The sequence below is a fragment of the Eptesicus fuscus genome, chromosome 18 (assembly GCF_027574615.1).
Source record: "Eptesicus fuscus isolate TK198812 chromosome 18, DD_ASM_mEF_20220401, whole genome shotgun sequence".
NCBI classification, from domain to species: Eukaryota; Metazoa; Chordata; class Mammalia; order Chiroptera; family Vespertilionidae; genus Eptesicus; species Eptesicus fuscus.
Window position 1 is genome coordinate 111,068 of NC_072490.1, and position 19,424 is coordinate 130,491.

The 19,424-nt window shown below is 48.4% G+C and overlaps 1 protein-coding gene and 1 pseudogene across 1 annotated transcript; both read right to left on the reverse strand.

Annotated features, from left to right (window-relative positions):
• Nucleotides 1-2,259: 2,259 nt before the first annotated feature.
• LRRC2 (leucine rich repeat containing 2) lies at nt 2,260-19,036 on the reverse strand. Its single transcript, XM_054708008.1, has 9 exons — nt 18,892-19,036; nt 13,439-13,582; nt 11,150-11,357; nt 10,047-10,203; nt 9,592-9,728; nt 7,935-8,080; nt 6,213-6,368; nt 3,777-3,913; nt 2,260-3,146 (listed from the first exon to the last, which is right to left on the reverse strand). Exons 2-9 carry the CDS (start codon nt 13,561-13,563, stop codon nt 3,097-3,099), a joined length of 1,116 nt encoding a protein of 371 aa, XP_054563983.1. The 5' UTR covers nt 13,564-13,582; nt 18,892-19,036; the 3' UTR covers nt 2,260-3,096.
• LOC114228599 (U1 spliceosomal RNA) lies at nt 8,416-8,547 on the reverse strand (annotated as a pseudogene).
• Nucleotides 19,037-19,424: the final 388 nt, after the last annotated feature.

A 19,424-nucleotide genomic window follows, 5' to 3' on the forward strand; every position in this document is an offset into this window, starting at 1 on the left:
CATTTTTATTAAAGAGCCAAATTAAGACCAACTTATTTACTGTGTGAAGTCTAGTTACAATTTGGCCTGAATATTTGCATTAACACAACAAGAATAACAGCTGATCATATAGGCTATTTTAAAATATATATGATTTACTGGAATCTCATGAGAATGTTTACCATCAGAGCAAAGAAGCCAAGCCACACAGTTGCCATCAGGCTTTGCCTGCAATACCTACAGAATTGGAGTAAACTCCTCCCGTTTAGGTCCTCACAGGTGTCCTGAGGTCCTTGTCTTTCAGGAAAGCAACCTTCGTCCCTCACCTGGAAAGATTGCCATGAGCCACGTGACCAAGCAAGGTGCCAGGCTGTTTATCCAAGGGGCTTATCAGCTTCCACGTCAGTCTTCATTCCTCAGAGCTTTCTGGTGACAACCAGACTCCTGGCATGTCTCTCAGACAGGACATTCCAGTAAAGTTTTGGTTAATAAAACCACAATTGGAAACTGACTTATGTCCTGTTATGAAGAAATCAGATTCTTATTGGATTTATGCAAACATATTGCCATGAGAACAATAATAACAAAACTATAATTACTTTTAGCCCTATAATAAAATTCGTTTGCTCCTGATTTTTCTTGCATTTCTATAAATCCAGAGAACCTTTGCTTTCTAGGAAGATAATGGAAAAATCCTCCCCCTTACTTTCAGAAATAGGCTTATTTTTCCAATAGAAAATATACTCACACTAGGGGCCCAGTGCACGAATTCGTGCAATTTGAAAGGAACTGTGGGCCACAAGGCTGCAGTAGGCATAAGGGTGGGTCTCGGCCCATCCTCCAGGCCCCCGCCCAACCTCTCCCACCTCGGTCCCCTCTCTGCTGGCAGCCCTGCTCCCGCCGCTGCTGTTGCCATGCACTGACGGTGCCGGCCACGCTCGCACCCGCTGATGGCATGGAGTGATTGGGGCCAGTGTCAGCAGTGGGTGTGAGTGGGGCCATCACCAGCAGCAGGTGTGAGAGGCGGCTGCCGGCCCCGATCGCCCCTCAGGAGCAGGGGGAGGTGGAGAAGCCCTGAGGGGCGATCAGCACTGGCAGCCACGGCTTGCACCCACTGATGGCACCAAGCGATAGAGGCCGGTGCCAGGTGCCAGCAGCAGGTGTGAGTGCCGGGCAGGACTGCGGTGCACGGGAGCAAAGAATTCTTAGTAACCACCAGAGGCTTGCCTCATGACAGCAACTGGCACCCCGCCTTGTTCTGACGCCCCCACTCACCTGCTCCACCATCCTGCCACGGCCGACACCCGCCATGTTCCACGTGAGCCCTCTGGTGGTCAATGCACATCCTAGCGACCAGTTGTTCGGTTGTTCCACCGTTCCATCTATTTGCATATTATGGTTTTATATATATACAATTCTTAAGAAGCATAACAAAGATAGCGTAACCTTGATGACTCTCAGGAGGCTGGAGAAGAGGTGGGTGTGTATGTGGGGAGATAGCAGGCCCCAGGGTTTGTTCCCAGGACTGCAGCAACTCTGGGGCCTCCAATGGCTTTAGTGCAAAAGTACCATTTTTTTAAATTTTTTTTTCATTTTTTTATTAAGGTATTATATGTGTACATATCTTACCATTGCTTTTTTTTTTTTTTTTTTACAAGGAGAGTGTCATCAATCCTATTACCTTGTTGGTCTTGCATAACTGGGCAAGCCCAAAGCTCTCCTTCTAACATGGCTTGCCTGACACGGATCCCATAACCGAAGATCTAGTTGATGAACTCTCCCACACCAGTGGAAAGGAAGAGGAAATATGTCCTCCGGCAGTGGGGCTTTAGGTACTACAGGCTCTACTTCAGGAGGAGGGGGTGGCGGTAGTTCCTCCTGGCGTTCTGTAGGCTTTTGATCCTTGATATGAAGTGGGCATAGTGCAGCTCGAACAAGAACCCACATAGGTAATGACGACAAGGGCACTTGTTTGCCCTGGGCCTGATTTCTTTTTAAACTCCTGCCCACTTGTTCCCAGAGATGCCTGAGGCCCCACTTGACTCTCATATATTGCTGCTGCTCAGCGGGCAGCTGCTGCCCATTGAGAATCCTTAGCTGAGAAACAATTTCCTCGAACTTGGACGTCTCCAGCGGGCTCCAGGGACCTACTGTGCCGTTACTTTTGTTTTTGAGGTTTCCGCTGTGTCTCGTGTGTTCCTCCTCACATGGGGCACCACTTGCTGGGACTGACCAGCAGACCCTGATCATCGACGGATGAATGATTACTCTGACATACGATTGCTGTGAAAGAGAGGGCTAAGGGACTGCTTGGCTGGAGAAACCAAACAGCCCCGTTTGCCTACCTCCTCAGGCTTTTATTGTAACAACAGCTTGAACTAAAATTAACTATTAGATACTATCAGCAGGGTAGCATCCTTGAGAAGACACTGTGTCCTTTACGTAAGGACATCTAAAGATGAAGCATAAAGATTCCAGTAAACACGGGGGGCTCAGACTTGTTTGGAAAAGTCAAAGCAGGGGCGGACGCCTTCAGCCAACTCCCCCCGGAGGTTCTGACCTTTTGGAGCTTCCTCCTTACAAATTTTCCAACCAAGTCCTGTGCTTCCCCACACCCACACTCGCAATTTAAAACATACGGGAATAGAAATTTGTATAAATCCAAGGACAATTATTCTCAGTAAAAGAAATGATGCATTAAAACTCCTTCAAAATCACAAAATAAAATAAACTCTGATCTGGATTCATCCAATAGAAATGCTCTTTCACTGACCCTCTATCCCTTGATGCCTGAAAACAACACAACTTCAGAATTTGGTCTAAGTTACAATTAAAAAAAAAATGCATTTCTAAACTATTAAATGTGCATTATTTGGAAACAAGTGTATGCAAATGAGCCTTTAAATATCAATCTATAAACCCATTGATCAATTCCCCAGTCCACAGAGAGAAGTATTCATACACTTGGAATTTGAAAGTCATTTCCCCGAAGTTACGGCCATGGTTTTTAGGCTTGCTGCTTAAGCACAAGCCATCACTCCCAGATGACAGGGCCCACAGCACGAAGATTCGCAGCTGCACAGACAGGGAGATTCTGAGGTCTTCTGATGGATGGCATCAGAGCTGAAGGCTAAAAGACACTTTGGTGGTATAGCTGGGAACAGATTCTGTGACAAAAGGAAAGTATATATCAGCCATTCTGTTTCCTTATGGTGTGTGACTACCTGACCAGAAGAACAGGATTAGAGCCTTTTTTCTGTTCGTCATTCTTGTGACGGGGGACACTTTGGAAATCGCCCTTTCCCGCACCTCCACACTCCTCTGTGAGCTCCAACCAGATGGGCGAGTTACTCGTCTGCCGTCTGTGCTTTCCATTTTGTGATTTTGATATGGGTATACCCTGATTTATATAAGAGATGACTTTTTCTAATGTTGAATTTAAATGGGTTTTGAAATAGAATCTTATTAACCCCTTAAGTAGGATACTGTTGTCAATGTCATTTAGTTAAAAACTCATGTACAATTAGCAATACAACCCTCACATTTTAAGTATATGTTTCTCTGTAAAATAGTCGATGGTGTATCAAGCATTCAAGTGCCCTAGGCAAATCAAATATTTTAAGGAAAGATATCTTTTGTTTTTGGTAAATGGAAAGGTAATTTAGGAAGTAAATTGCCCCTAACCAATTAACTTTGTGTCAATTTTACTTTTATCAATAAATCATGTATATTAGTATTACATGAGTTAATGGAATTTTGTATATTCATTTAAAATATTTTCAATATGAGTAACATACCTCTTTCTTTAAGATCTTCAATATAGGCTCTCATAAATTCTTTATCAAAGTGTTGACGATCTTGTTCACTTTCCATCATTTCTTCACCATCTTGACGCTGAATATTATCAATGGGATTGTCCATAAGGTTTACAAATCTATTCAAGAAAATATGGACAATATCACATTTTCCCTTGTGCATTCTGAACTGCAAAATCCCTCCCGTGGGAAGTCAACCGTGGTGGTCCTAAATCCCAAGTTCTCACTTATTCTTGAAAGTCACAGTTGACCATAAAATTATCACCACCAGTGGATTCCACTGTGGAACAATCCATCAGGGTTACGGAATTAGTATTCAGGCAGAGACTGTCCAGAGGCCTTATGGGAGATGAGATCTACTCAGCCACAGACAGAGGGCAATGGGCAGGAGCCCAAAAGGTGGACAGGGACGCTTCTCTCAGTCAGATCCTTACAACTGTGTGATGCCTTACTGTGCTTGGTATTACGCCCAGTTAGTGACATCAACTCTTTTTTTTTTTTTTTATTAAATGGATGGGGGTAACATTGGTCAACATGAACATATATGTTCCATGTGTGGATTTCTATGTTACAAATTTGTATATTGCACCATGTGCCCACCACCCAAGTCAAGTCTTCTCCTGGGATATAAAAGTGAAACTTAGGAACACAAATAGCAGTGTGGTGGTTGCCAGAGGGAAGGACATCAACTCTTAAACCAGGCTTAACTAAAAAGAAATCAGATAAAATCCCCATAAAAGAGGTATTTCTACAAAATAAACTGACAAACAAAAAAGATCTAGAGACACTGAAGCAGGAGGGGTGGGGGAGGTTAATCAATGAACTGACATGCGTATATGCATGGCCCATGGACAGCCCACAGCCCGGGGAAGACCTGGGGAGGGGGCGGGAGTGGAGTGGAGAGGGTAGATGGGGGGGAGGTTGTGTGAAAGGGGGCATCTGTAATATTTTCAACAACAATGATAAATTTTAAAAAGAAAAAATATCCTCAGGTGAGGATTAACACACACACAAAAGAAAGAAATGAGTATTTAATGAGTGAATAAATGCATAAATGTTTGTATTTTTTTCAGTTTTAATTTGGAGGGAGGAGAAGATAAAATCTAACAAAAATCATCCTAATTGGTTTTAGAAGATTATATGTAATATGTACATGTGGCTTATCCACACATACCTGTCGTATTTTAGCATATATGTTTTTTCCAGTTTGTTTTCCTTTTATTGTATTTAATGTCTAAATATACAGAAAGCAAAAAGGTTTTAATTCTTATATAGATCCACTCAATTTTTCCTTTGCAATCTTTCATTGAATTGTTATTGTCTTTCCCTACCCCCACAACAATCTGCCTATATTTCATCATTCTTCACTTTTTAATCTAAGTAAGTCACTATACATATTCTAAATTTTGAACAATGAAATGGCACTTTTTATTTAAAGCAGCAGTCTCTTGCCCTCCCCTTTGTTACTCCCAGAACCCAAAGGCAATCTTTCAGTGGTCAGTCACTGTTTTTGTTGGGGGCAGAAATATTAACCTTTTGCACTCGGATGTCGAGTGTGACTCGACACGGTTAGCATCTGTAGCAGCTCTTTTTATACTCTTTGAATGTATCAATATTTTGAAATATAAAAAATCCAAATAAATAAGTTTGTATGAAAAGAAACTCCAGTTTTTTATTCTACTGCCGCGCTTTGTAAAATCTGGGGTATTTAAAAAATTAAATCCTGAGTAGAATAAAGGAATCGAGAAAAAAGCAAGCGAGTGCAAAGGGTTAATCATGCTCTGTTAACCGTGACTGCTCTGTTCTGATTAGAGAAGGCACATTCTGATCAGCTGGGAGTTGTACAGCTGGGATGTGGGAGTTAACCTGGGAATGCAGTCCATTCTCCTTTTCCAAGAACTGCTCATCGTCATGGAAAGATGAACAACCTTGTTGCCTAGACAATGGAATCCCAGGCATCTGCCCCACTGTGCCTTCCACCAGCACGCAGCATTGTATTGAAACCCTGAGTTCTACCTCCTCATTTTACTGTCCAAAACCTTCAAAATCCTGTAAAAAAGCATCAGAACTCCCGTGAACTGGGATCTGAGACAGGACCTCAGGCTCCAGACGCTCCTCGCTCCTTACCTGGTGTCTGAACATGTCTATTGAACGTGTCTCCACGAGGATCTCTGGTCTACTCACTTTCAAAGTTATTTTTAAATAATTTTTTTATTGATTTCAGAGAGGAAGGGAGAGAGAGAGACAGAAACATCAATGATGACAGAATCATTGATCAGCTGCCTCCTGCATGCCCCCTACTGGGGATCGAGCCTGCAACCCCAGCATGTGCCCTGACTGGGAATCGAACCTCGACCTCCTGGTTGATAGGTCGATGCTCAACGGCTGAGCCACGCCTGCTGGCCGTGGTCTACTCACTTTAAAGGTGTGGACGAGTCACAGAGGGCCGTCGGGAGCTCCACCAAATGGTCCCCACTGACAGCCAACAAGGTGAGCTTCTTCAGGTTGAGCAGGGCATAGGGAAGGTAGGTCAGCCTGTTCTTGTACAGGAGAAACGTCTGCAGCTCCTCGAGCCTACGAGACGGAAAAGGGATTAGCACAAGGACTCCGCTTCCCAGTGAACCACCAATCAGTCCCAGTAGGAAATCCAAGAATTAGTTTATTTTTTATATGTGACCCTTATGAAAAAAAACTAACTTTAGAAATTAAACAAATTCCTGCCAGGTGACACAATTTGTGTTTACTTTGTATTTTTTTACTGACTTCATGGCCGATTGAAGACACAGATACAGCGGCAGCATAAGCACATTGCGCGGTATGCAGCAGGGGGCCTAATAAATTAGCATATCCTTCCCATACGGATGTCTATCCGCTATACTGTACACCCGGAACTGATACAAAACAGTGTTGAATGCAAACTGTAATCGAAAAACTTTTTTAAAAAAAATCAATATATTCCTCCCAGTGTCTGCCTCATTCCAAGGGTGAACAGGGCACGGGAAAGAAGTTATGAAAACAAACAGATTTCAGCCAATGTTTCCTTTTGTAGATCTTGAGAGTAGTTATTCCTCTCTCATCGTATTTTCTAACTTTACAACAGGAAGAAATCTGTGCAGGAAAGGAAATGAGCCGACGATGCTCCAATGCATTTTACTCTGGTTTCTGTTTTATTCTAACTCAGCAACTCCCTCTTCAGTTTTTTCTTTCATCCATTTGCATAATCCTGACAGACCCCATAAATATTTCACAAAGTCCCCTCATATCTCAAACCAAAGCAGTTCCCCTTGACTCTCACAGACCGAGGAAGCATCGCTGCACATCAGAGGTAGCAGGAGCAGAAAACAGAAACTGGAGATGGCCTTCAGACGAGGCCACTTTCGGTGTCATGCTATGTTCTAAAGAAGGTGGCAGATTTCAGAAGGCCAGAGATTTTGTTTCATTCACAACTTTAAACCCAACCTGCCCTATAGGCCACTAATAACATTGGCGGAATGAATGAATGAATGAATGAATGAATGAATGATATATGATTCAGTGTAATAATTATTTTTAAACATGAAATAGCTACAAGGATATAATTTGAAAACCTTAATAAGCATCCCAATTTTGTTTGAAAGATTATGTATAATAAATCAATACATGAAACTAATAAAAATTAACCTCACTGATATTCTAAACATAGAGTGATATATTTCTATTCCATATGTAATAATTTTACTTTTCTACTTCTCTAAAGAAAAGTGGATGATGCCATTCTATTGGGAACCAAAGTAAATTAAAATTCAACAAAACAAGGAAGATTTGTTCAAATGAACATATACAGGTGGGCAAAAGTAGGTTTACAGTTGCTCATATGAAAAACAATACAATAATTATTAAATAATATAAGAATTGTGTTTTGCATACTCACAATGTAAACCTGCTTTTGCCCACCCCTGTATATATACATGTACATGTATGATGTAGACTAGAAACTGTCTTATTATATAAAGAACCAAACTCATTTCCTAGAAACAATGAACTCTGGAGAATTCATTGATTTCAAAGACCATTCGTGTGCTATGCAAGTTTAAGAGGTTACGGTGTTTAAGATGTTAGTAACTAGTTCATATACCTCACCTTCAGAATGCGAGTAGCTACCTGTCTATATCTTGTGGCAGGTCATTCAGGCTATTGTTGCTGATATCCAACCACTGCAAACTGGACATCCTCAGGACACAGATGGGGACACTGGAAAACTTGTTTGCTGAGATATCTACAAATGTAACTTGCTTCAAATTACTTAACTAGAAAAGAACAACAAAATATTCTAATTACTTCTGTAAGAGAGAGAGTTAAGTTCGACTAATAACTTTTCAACTGGTGTCTCTTCCCAGAGGCATTCCTATGAATATACGCAAAAGAGGTCAAACAGCATGCTTTTGGACCACTGGGCATCACGCCGGGGTGCTCGGACAAGTGGCTCACAGTGGCTGCCCGAGCGGAGATGGTGGTTTCCTAGGTAAGCAATGCAATTTTATATCGTAAATGGGCAAACCAGAATTCTCAGGAGGTGATGGGAATATCTTAAAATTGAGTTGATAACATGTTTATTTATTTGTTTATCTATTTATTTATTTTCAGGGGAGAGCGCAAACACAGCCCCCACTACCATGAAACATGCAGTCGAGTTTCCCACATTTGGGAAATCCCAGGGTCAGCACATCCGGAGGGCAGTGGATGAGCCTCGCCTGGGGAAACCCTTCGTGAGCATGGTGGGAAGTAGGTGAAATGTACACTTACAATGACTGAATGTTCTGGTGCGTAAATTACATCTCCATAAAGCGGGGAAAGAACAAGGAACAGAGACCAGCCGAGGAGGCTGTGTCCCAGTCCAGATGACACACAACTTGGACTTGGACTAGGGTGTTGGTGGAAAGGTGCTGGGCAGTGGCCAGATGTTGAGGGCCTGCCTAAGAGGACTGACTTATGGCATGGAAGAAGAAAGGTCAGAGGTGACTTGGCTTGCTTGTAATCTGAACGCGTGAGAGGGCTGTGCCATTTTCTACACTGGGGAGGACTGGGGACGACCCCTCCTCCCACACAGAAGTTTTCAGGGAAGGAGATTAACACCCCTCCCAGGTCTGTGCCGGCAGCCAGGCCTTGTCCGGACCTTGCCAGCAATACCATTTTTAGCCTGTTCATAGCCTGCAGGACTATCAGGCTCTTATCTCTTCCACACAAGAGGCCTGTTGAGTTTCATTTGGCAATTAAAACCATTCATTTTCATCTGCTCCATTTTACCAGGAAATGATTTGAAATCATTTACCTAATGAGTAGAGACCAAAGGAAACTAATAACTACTTTCAGTTAATACAAGTCTTAAATCCCATCTGTGGGACTTGAGTTACCTACAAGTTGTGTTCAGTATATAAATTTTTACAGTTATACCCCCTTTATTTATTTCCAGCTGTTTCTAACGTATTTCACCATTGTGGATAAATAAATCAGGTCTGTATCACAGACAATAGGCATCATATATTGAACAGGCATTAAATACAAATATCTTGCATGAAAAGAGGATTTTTTGCCTGGTTTTCCTTTGATGGCATTTCTGAACTGAAAATCAGGTCCTGGCCTAGTGTAAGAACATTTTAAAGACCTTATAATAGCCAGGACATGGTGATTGAAATGTCAGGAAAATGTGACATAAAATATATGGGTTTCATTTTTCAAAGCTTCTTCCCCATATTATAGCCATTCCATATCATACACCAAATAAAAATAAATCATAGTGCAGACATGGTTACTTCCTTACTTCAAAGGGGAGCTCAGTTAATTCTAGATTTCCAGAACAATCCAGTTTCTCGAGATTTTCACACTCTCCCAATTCTGGAGGAATGCTCTTCAGATGGTTGAAACTCACGTTGAGTTCTTTAAGGTTCTTCAAACAGCCTGTCACCAGAAAAAAAAAGGAAAAAAATGACTATCACAATGACCGAAAGAAAATGAAACATGCCTAAACACAGCATTGCTGACTCGTGAGACTTCTAGATTCTGAGCACCTGGCCAAGGTCTGTACGTGCTGAGTTACACAGGCGAGACCGTGGCGTCACCACCCAAAGGGGACACCATGACCAAGCAGCTCTAGGAACACAGCACGGCCCTGCCTGGCGACTTCCTGGGGTGGGAGGGGGAGCAGTTCTCACGGCTGCCGCCCCTGTCCACCGGCTGCCTGCTCGCCGGCGGCCTGGGCTCTGCTGAGAGACATACCGATTTCAGCCGGAAGATGGGAGAGCTGGTTTTTTGGCAGATCCAGAATTCTCATCGCTTGGAAGAGCTTGATATAGGCAGGAATGGTTTCAATCAGGGTATGGCTTATGTGCCATTCTTTCAGGTGCGTCTGCTCCTTCAAGGAGTCGGGGAGCTCCTGGAACAGGTGAATGACAGTGGTTGGCACTAGGTCCTCAAGGTGGCCGAGCACGCACAGAGCCCAGGAACACGCGTGCTTGTTTTAAAAGCCAGACGCGAGGGGCACGCGCGACAGCGTCAGCGGAGACTGCCGGCTCCTGGCGTTTCAGAGAGAAGGCAGACACTGCGGTGGCCACTCATCTCGCAGGAAGAGAGGAGCCCAACCCGGAGCTGCCGGGAATTGGTGATATTATTCCAGTCAGATGCCGGGTCAGCACAGACAAGCAGGCTCACAGCCACAGCCACAACATGCCTTACTGTGTACACATGCGTTTAACATCTAAAAATACAGCCTGTCCATGCACCCGGCTGTTCGATTTGGCCTGCATTTCCCTTCCTCGGTAGTTGCTTTTCAAAATAACTGATAAACATGTACTATTTGCTGGGCCAAATTTCTAAATGTTTTTACGAGTCTACAGGAGGGAAAAGATGGACAGAAGACAGAGGACTCCCGACCAGGCTCCGCCAGTGTCCACGGGAGCCACCTCCCTGGGCCTTCGTGGAGGAGGAGCCTCGAGAACCTGGTTCAGAGCAGACCCTCTTGGTTTCTTTTTTAAAAAAATATATTTTTATTGATTTCAGAGAGGAAGGGAGAGGGAGAGGGAGATAGAAACATCAATGAGAGAGAATCATTGATCGGCTGCCTCCTGCACACCCCACACTGGGGATCGAGCCCACAACCCAGGCATGTGCCCTTGACTAGAATCAAACCCGAGACCCTTCTGTCCACAGGCCGACGTTCCATCCACTGAGCCACACCAGCCAGGGCCAGAGCAGACGGTCTCAAGGCAAGAGCGCTCACCCGCCAAGGCCAAGGCCTTGAGCTCAGCTCAGCTGCGGCCATCAGGACCTCAGCACCGCACTGAGCCGCCACTGGCCACAGAGACAGGAACACATCGACTCACCGTCCAGTGCTCTCCTGAAAGCTCAAACACAAACTTGCTGCTGCCTTTGCCCCTGCCCTCGGAAGGCGAGCTCTGCCGCAGAAGCAGGTTCCTCTCGAGCTTGTCCAGCAGCCGCACGCTGGTGTCCACGAAGCCGTTCCTGCAGCAGGCGGCCTGGGGGACGCCTCTTCGGCGGCACTCGGCCACGAGGCTCCACTCCTCCTTTATCCTAAACGCAGGCAGAGGCGCCGTCACGGGCAGTGCCCTCACCTGCCCGCAAAGGGCCCCTGGCGCAGCCCTCCCCTGGCCGGAAGGGGTGGGGAAACCTAAAACCCCAGGGTTGTGAATTACTAGCAAATTTGGCTTTAAAAAGTTAGAGGAGTTAGATAAAATTCCCGGCTAAAATTTCTCCCAAAGTTACCTACACGTGTGATTAATGATGGATAGTAGGTGGATAGTATCCTATCCTAGTCCTTGGGTAGCAGGTGGTGCCAACACAAGTTTTAAAAATGCAAGGCCACAGTAGGCAGCACCAGTTTATGAAACACCCGACTTCAGAAAGTCCCCATCAGCCACCCTGGGAAATTCCCCGCAGCAGGTGCACCTGTTATCATAAACTCCAGGTGCAGTCCGACGCTGGAGCTGGCTGGGGACCCCTCAGCACCCCTGTCCCCCGCCCACCAACACACACACACACCCCTTCTCAGTACTTCTCCTGGGTAATTTTCTGACCATTGTTTGTAGCTTTCCACATTGATGCCTCATCCCCCAACTTTACTGTAAACCCGTGAGGACGGTGGGCCACACCTTGCTGTCCTCGGGGTGCCGCACGGTGGTTACAGAGGTATGTTGCCTGTGGCGGGCCTCTCTCACTTAGTGGTTTAATATCTGCTCGGACCCTTCAACAGGCTAATATTCTATGAGGTACAAAACCAAAATTTGTGGTCGTTTTCCTTCAAAACTCTCAGGCACAGACGTTGTCTCAAAATAGGTCGCCCACGCACCCGGACCCTCCTCAGGGACTTGGTGGCGGGCGGGATCAAGACTTCTAGGAGGGGATGCCGAAACCGGTGTGGCTCAGTGGATAGAGCGTCGGCCTGCGGACTGAAAGGTCCCAGGTTCGATTCCGGTCAAGGGCATGTACTTTGGTTGCGGGCACATCCCCAGTAGGGGGTGTGCAGGAGGCAGCTGATCAATGTTTCTCTCTCATCGATGTTTCTAACTCTCTATCCCTCTCTCTTCCTCTCTGTAAAACATCAATAAAATATATTTTTAAAAAAGACTTCTAGGAGGGGCAACTGTAAAAGCAGACTCTGCGTGGCCAGAGGCTAAGTGACAAGTAAGAAGTTCCAACTCCCTGCGGCCACAGCGTTGTGCAGGGGAAAGGGCTCGGCTAAGTTACCAGGACCCTCGTCCTTGTCTTCCAATTTGGGATAACAACAACCACCTAAAACAGCCATATTTGCTTACAGTAGCAGCTTGATTATCCAGCATGATCAGAATGGGTGTTAGTTCGATCCTAATAGTTCACAAAAGTGAAGAACCAAGAACAGAGAGACATCCACACCTCTGCGTTTTGTTTTTAACTTAAAGTACAGAAATAGCACACTTGGCCAAGTTGGTGTAGAATGGGTGTGCCCATCAGAACCCCATCCTGCCCCTCCCAGAACAAGCACGCACCCACACTGCATCACGCGGGGTTCCGGCTGGGTCTCTTCACAGGGGATACACGTTACGGAATGCAAAGCACCTGGAGGTGCAGCCTCCCAGCTTGCCGTACTCTCCTCAGTCTTGTGTAGTGTTAATTCCATTGTGTGATTCACATTTACCACAAACAGTTTTTCCAAAACACTCGATTTTGTTTTCATCGACATGCGTTTACCTAAGAGCAGTCAGCCTACAAATCACACCACTGCAATCGAATAAAACTGGCATCAACATAAGGAGCCTTGCCTGGCGCCCAGCTCCTGGGGGAGGCTGACCTGCTGACACAGAGCAGCCGGCACCTGGCTCACAGGGGAGTGGAGAGTCAGGCGGCCCCTGACCCAGAACTGGCTGCAGAGGACTTGATCGCATCATCGCTGCCTTCCCTGGGCCTCGCACGGTGCCTGGGGTCCTGTGGGTCCCTACAGCTGTGGGTGCTACTTTATAGAAATCGAATGTTCATGCTGGGCAACAGCGTGAGGGTTCGAAGTTCAATAAGCGGGTGTCACTGACAGAAGGCCCAGGAGAAAGACGCCCCCGCCAGACACAGCTCCCGTCTGCGGGCCCTGCTCGCTGAAGCAGCTACAGGCAAGCACAGAAACATACTTTTCCAAGGCGCTTCTCTCCAGTCTCTCTGCCTCCTTCTTCTGCCAAGCTCTGTGCTTCTTGACGCGCGTTTCCCACAGGCCTCTGATGGCAGAAATGTCGAATGTGACCACTTTATGTCCCATGTTGGGAGCATAAAATTACCTATTTAAAAAATATATACATGTATGTCAGCTTCACCCACACACAGAAGGAGGTAGTCTTACCATGAATGTTGAATAGAAACATGATTGAATCAGTTGTCTTAAGTGACAATGAAATGCCTTGTTAGTTCAAGGATGTTCGGCTGGGCTCATATTCTTTATATATATTATTGATACATATATATATATATATATATATATTATTGATTTCAGAGAGGAATGGAAAGGGAGAGATAGAAACATCAATAATGAGAGAGACTCATTGATTGGCTGCCTCCTGCACACCCCCTACTAGGGATTAAGCCTGCAACCCGGGCATGTGTCCTTGACCAGAATTGAACCCAGGATCCTTCAGTCTGCAGGCTGACGCTCTATCCACTGAGCCACACCGGCCAGGGCTGTGCTGATTTCTTAAGGTCTCTGTGTGACAGTCCAAGTGCAACACTCACCCTAGGGTCACCTCCTCTACAACATCACACTTGTCTCAATGGAATTGTAGGTTCCCAGAGCTCCCCGGGAATTCCTCACGCTACAAGCTCCCATAATCTACTGAATTTAGTAGCAGCTAATCTTCCCACTAGGTTGTGACATACTCCAGGGTAAGTTTAATGAGTTAATCACAACACACACACACCTGGTTGTCTACGGCTGCACACCAGCCACCATTCAGTAACAAAAGCAAACATTGCACAAAGCTCCGTGAGCACTTTCCACCCTGGGCCTGACCCCACCCAGCCTGGGACATGTTCTGGGAGATGCTCCTGCACCATGAACGAGGCCTCACAAGCGACTGGTCTGTTCAGGCAGACTTCGAATGCCAAGAAAGTCAGACTCAGGCACGTCTCAGCTCTCACATCTCAAGGAGACTCAGCACAGTGCCTGGCACACAGTAGGCCCTTCATAAATATTTGTCAAATGAATAAGTGAATGAATGAAAGTGACTAAAAGAATTATATCCAGATTGCTTCCTTCTCAGGCCACTCAATGAGCTTTCGCTCTTCTTTTCACTTTCACAACTCATCTTTGCTGTTTAAGTGATTATTTGATCACTGCAAAAATTTATCAGGACATAAAAGTGCATGTCCATTCATTCCACTAAGCTATAGTTACCTCCCTTACCTATGTAAAATAACTTTCTAGAGATTGTTTTAAACTGCCCCTGCCTACAGCATCAAAATCTGGCTAAATCCATTTCCTGATTTGCACACACGGAAACTTGAGGAGACGCCCTGGGCCAGAACAGCTCAGCTAAGCCACTCGGACTTCCGAACCTCAGAAACTGTGAGATAATACAAATTTACTGTTTGAAGCTGTTAGGTGTTGGGGTGATTTGGTTCTGCAGCAACAAATAACATGGTGGACAGTAAGATGAGGGCAATTTATAAAAATCAGCCTCATTACAGTGCCCTCTGGTGTCTATACAGCCAGCTCTTCCTCGGACACATCCACTTGCAGGTCTCACACATATCTCGGAGAAACGTGATTTCTTCTAAACGTACCCATTTAAAACCAATCCATCCCTGGCTGCTTAATCCCCATCCGGAGAGTGACTCCATGTTTACCTGGAGGACACGTTTTCACGCTTTGTTTCCTCACTCTGACCACCCCTTTCGGGACGTACGCACACGCACACACACTGATGCACACACAGTCTCTCTCACGCACACGTCCCTTTCATCACCCAAGTCTTAGTGGGTGTGCGATTCTCATCACCAGACAGTGTCACATCTGGCCTCAGTTGTGCAAAAACCACAGCTGGTCCCCTGACTTTCCACTCAGCCACATCCAGTCCGTTCGTCACACGTAGTGACAGCCATTTTCCAAGGAGAACTGGATCGAGCTGCCTGCCACCGGGCACAAGTCCTCCAGAGACTTCCCTTTGGAACTCGAGGGAGACCCAGCTCCTCACAGCGCCCAATAAGCCCCTGGTGTGATGTGCCAGGCCCTGGCCAGCCCCTCCCACTCACCCCGACAGCTCTCCTCATGCTTGCCCCCTAGCTTCCCCCCTCAGACTGTTCACAAGCTCCCCCTGCCTGGACCAGCCATCTGGGAGGCCCCAGAAGAGCTCAGAGCCTGGCCCCTCAAGTCAGCCCTCCCACCCACACACTTGTGCACTGAACCCTGTGCATGGAGCCCCTTTACTAGGTGTGTTTCTGTCCCTTGATTCCTGGGAACCCTTCATACCTGGCATTTATGGGCACTCGCTAAATGCAGGAAGACGAATGCCTTGCCCCGAGTTAACAGAGGGAGAATGGATGCTGAAGGGATACATTCTAACAGCAGCAGGTGGATGCAACACAGAGGCTGCGCTGCTGTGGAGCCAGAGAGGAGAGGCCCCTCAGTGTGCGGGGGGAGAGGGGATGGGCTGGTCCTGCAGGAACCGTGAAGAAGGGGAAATACCTTCCCACGCCCCCCCCCCCAACCCCAGGTATGTCAGAGTCACTTCACAGAACCACCCGTGCCCCCAAGCCAGAGGGCATGACTGAGAACCATGTCCCCTGGCAGGAACACGCTCTCCACTCAGCCAGGACTCCAGGCAGGAGCGGGGCTGCTGGTCACCTTGTCCTCTCCTTTCCTGTCAAATGACAAACTGGCCTGGCCGAGGTGGCTCAGCTGGTTGGGCGTCGTCCAGTGCACTGGTCTGATTCCCGGTCAGGGCACATGCCCAGGTTTCAGGCTCGATCCCCAGTAGGGGGTGTGCAGGAGGCAGCTGTTCAATATTTCTCTCTCACATCAATGTCTCTCTCTCACATGGGTCTCTATCTCTCTCCCTCTCCCTTCCTCTCTATAAAAGTCAATAAAAAACCTATTTTTACAAAATGATAAACTAGATTGGGGGTGCGGGTGGGGCAGGGTTAGCATCTGAGAGAACCTGAGTGGGAAGGACCTGGGAGTCTGGGAGGAGACCAAAGTCCACAGTCCAGGCGCCGAGCCCTTCCTGGTGCCCCCTCTTTGAGGTCAGGAGAGGGTCAGGGGGAAGATGGGAGAGGGGAGCAAAGCTGGTGTCAAGAGGTCCCCTGAGCCGAAACCGGTTTGGCTCAGTGGATAGAGCGTCGGCCTGTGGATTGAAAGGTCCCGGGTTCGATTCCGATCAAGGGCATGTACCTTGGTTGCGGGCACATCCCCAGTAGGGGGTGTGCAAGAGGCAGCTGGTCGATGTTTCTCTCTCATCGATGTTTCTGACTCTCTATCCCTCTCTCTTCCTCACTGTAATAAATCAATAAAATAAAAAATCAAAAATAAAAAAGAGGTCCCCTGAGCCAGCCGTGGGGGGAGAGGCATGGCCCCCCTCCTGCCCGCCTGACCCTCGGGGTCCCCAGGGCATCTCCTCCCCTTGGGCAGGCTGACTCCAGGCCTTCCGGGTATCTGCCCGAGGGAAGGACAGTGACCAGTGGGAATTTCTGGGGACACCAGATACAGGGGGGACCAGAGGGCAGACAAGGGGCGTCAGTGGCACTAATTCCATTCTGTCCTCACTTAAGGCCACTGCCTGGACCCCAGTGGGAGTTTTCCGGTAGGAAGTGTGGGGTACACAGGGGCTCATATTCAAGTGAGGTCAGTATAGTCACAATACATCCCCAAGCTCTGAATTAAATCACATGTTCTGTCACATGATCAGGATTTCCCTGGGGCACCCTGACTTTTATTGTAATCTGTTAAGCTAGCAATGGGGATGGGGCACTTGGCTGCAGGTGGGATGAAGAGGACAGCTGAGTGGGGTGCCCGGGCCGGAGTCCTGCCTCCCGGTTACTGGTTACTGCTGCATGTCCCCGAGACGGTCACCTAGCTCTCTGAACCTCGGGGTTCTCATCCGGACACGGGGTGGAACAGCAACACTGAGCTCCTAGGGTTGGTGATAGGATCACGCATAATCCTGTCAGGTGCTTAAGACAGTACCCGACACCTAGTGAAGCTCAAAAAGTGTCAGTTATTTAAGAAAAAGAAATCAAGACGGACATTGTTGCCAACTAAGAATAAGATACAAATGAGAGGAGCAGAGCATCTGAGGATCTGTCTGCACCCCCATGGCTGGCAGAGGCTGGGAGAGCAGCCCCGAGGTACCGGGAGGGTCGGCTCTCCTCTGGGAGTCCCATCACTTTTTTTAAAAAAATGTTTTTATTGATTTTTAGAGAGAGGAAGGGAGAGGAAGAGGCAGAGAGAGAGAGGGAGGGAGGGAGGAAGGAGGGAGGGAGGGAGGGAGGGAGAGAGAGAGGGAGAGAGAGAGGGAGAGAGAGAGGGAGAAGGAGAGGGAGAGAGAGAAGAGAGAGAGAGAGAGAGAGAGAAGAGGGAGAGAGAGAGAGGAGAGAGGAGAGGGAGAGAGAGAGAGAAGAGGGAGAGAGAGAGGAGAGAGGGAGAGGGAGAGAGAGAGAGAGAGAGAGAGAGAGAGAGAGAGAGAGAGAGAGAGAGAGAGAGGAGAGAGGATAGGGAGAGACAGAGAGAGAGAGAGAGAGAGGGAGAGAGAGAGGAGAGAGGAGAGAGGATAGGGAGAGAGAGAGGGGGGGGGGAGAGAGAGAGAGAGAAGAGAGGGGGGGAGAGGAGAGAGACAGGGGGGGAGAGAGAGAGAGAGAGGGAGAGAGAGAGGAGAGAGGAGAGAGGATAGGGAGAGAGAGAGAGAGAGAAGAGGGGGGGGAGAGGAGAGAGACAGGGGGGGAGAGAGAGAGAGAGAGGAGAGAGAGAGAGAGGAGCACCCAGGCTGCCTCCCGCACACCCCGCACTGGGGATGGAGCCCAAGCCCAGGCCTGTGCTCTGACCGGGAATCCAACCACAACCTCCGGGTTCATAGGTCGCTGCTCAGCCCTGAGCGCCCGGGGCTGAAACACAGTCGCAGCTGAAACCCCTGGCGCTGGGGCCTTTCGTGCCGGGGAGGTCGCTCCCCCGCTGAGCCGCACGGGCAGGGCTCCCAGCGCTTGTCACCCCCCCCCCCGGCCGGGCCAGGAGGAGCCCCTCCCGGCAGACGCCAATCACCCTTTCGGGCCGGAACACGCAGACGGCGCTGCTCTCTCTCCCCGGACAGCGCTTGGGACCACCGAGGTCTGAGCCCGGCCTTGTCGGGGCGGAGTGCTGGGGGTACCCACCAGCCAGGAGCAGGAGTGGGGGACCTCCCCGGAGCCGCCCGGCCTCCTCTCCCCGTCCCCGCCCCCCGCCCCCGTGTGCCCTTGGGGGTGAGCACCCGGCCCGCCCAGGCACAGCGGGAGGTAACCAGAGAGCGCTGCCCCCCCCTCCCGGCAGGTGCCGCCCGGTCCCCGCAGCCCCCGGGTTTCCGGAGCAGCCGCCCGCCCGCCCCCCACGACGGCCACGACGGCCACCTACCGTGACTGCCGCCGCCCGCGCCCCTGCCGCCGCCGCCCGCCACTCGCTGGAGCCGGAAGCCCCGCCGCCAGCCGCGGGCGCCCGGGCTATATTTGTGCGCTGAGCGCATGACCCGCAGCCCGGGAGCGAGACCGGAGCCGCGGGCCACGTGCCGCCGGCCGCGCTGCCCTCTCTGCGGCGTGACTCAGCGGCGGGCGGCCGGGGCGGGGCCTGGCACCGGGTCACCGCACCTCCCGGCAGGCGGGGCTGCTGACCTAAGAAATCGACGGGTTTTGCACAAAACCGGCCCGAGGAGGGGAACGGGAACGGGCCGGTCTCAGCACCCCCGCTAGGGGGCGCCCTAAAGCAGGAGGAGAGGCAGGCGGCCCAGGGAATAGAAGGTTTTCTTCAATGTTCGAAGCAACCGGTGTGGAAGGTCTTGATTTTACCCTTACATGTTGTTGTTTTATTTTTCTTCTTACATGTTCTTGTCCCCCTTTTTAATTCCATAACACGTATGTGAGTTTAGGTCCTCTAGAGATTCTACCAACTGG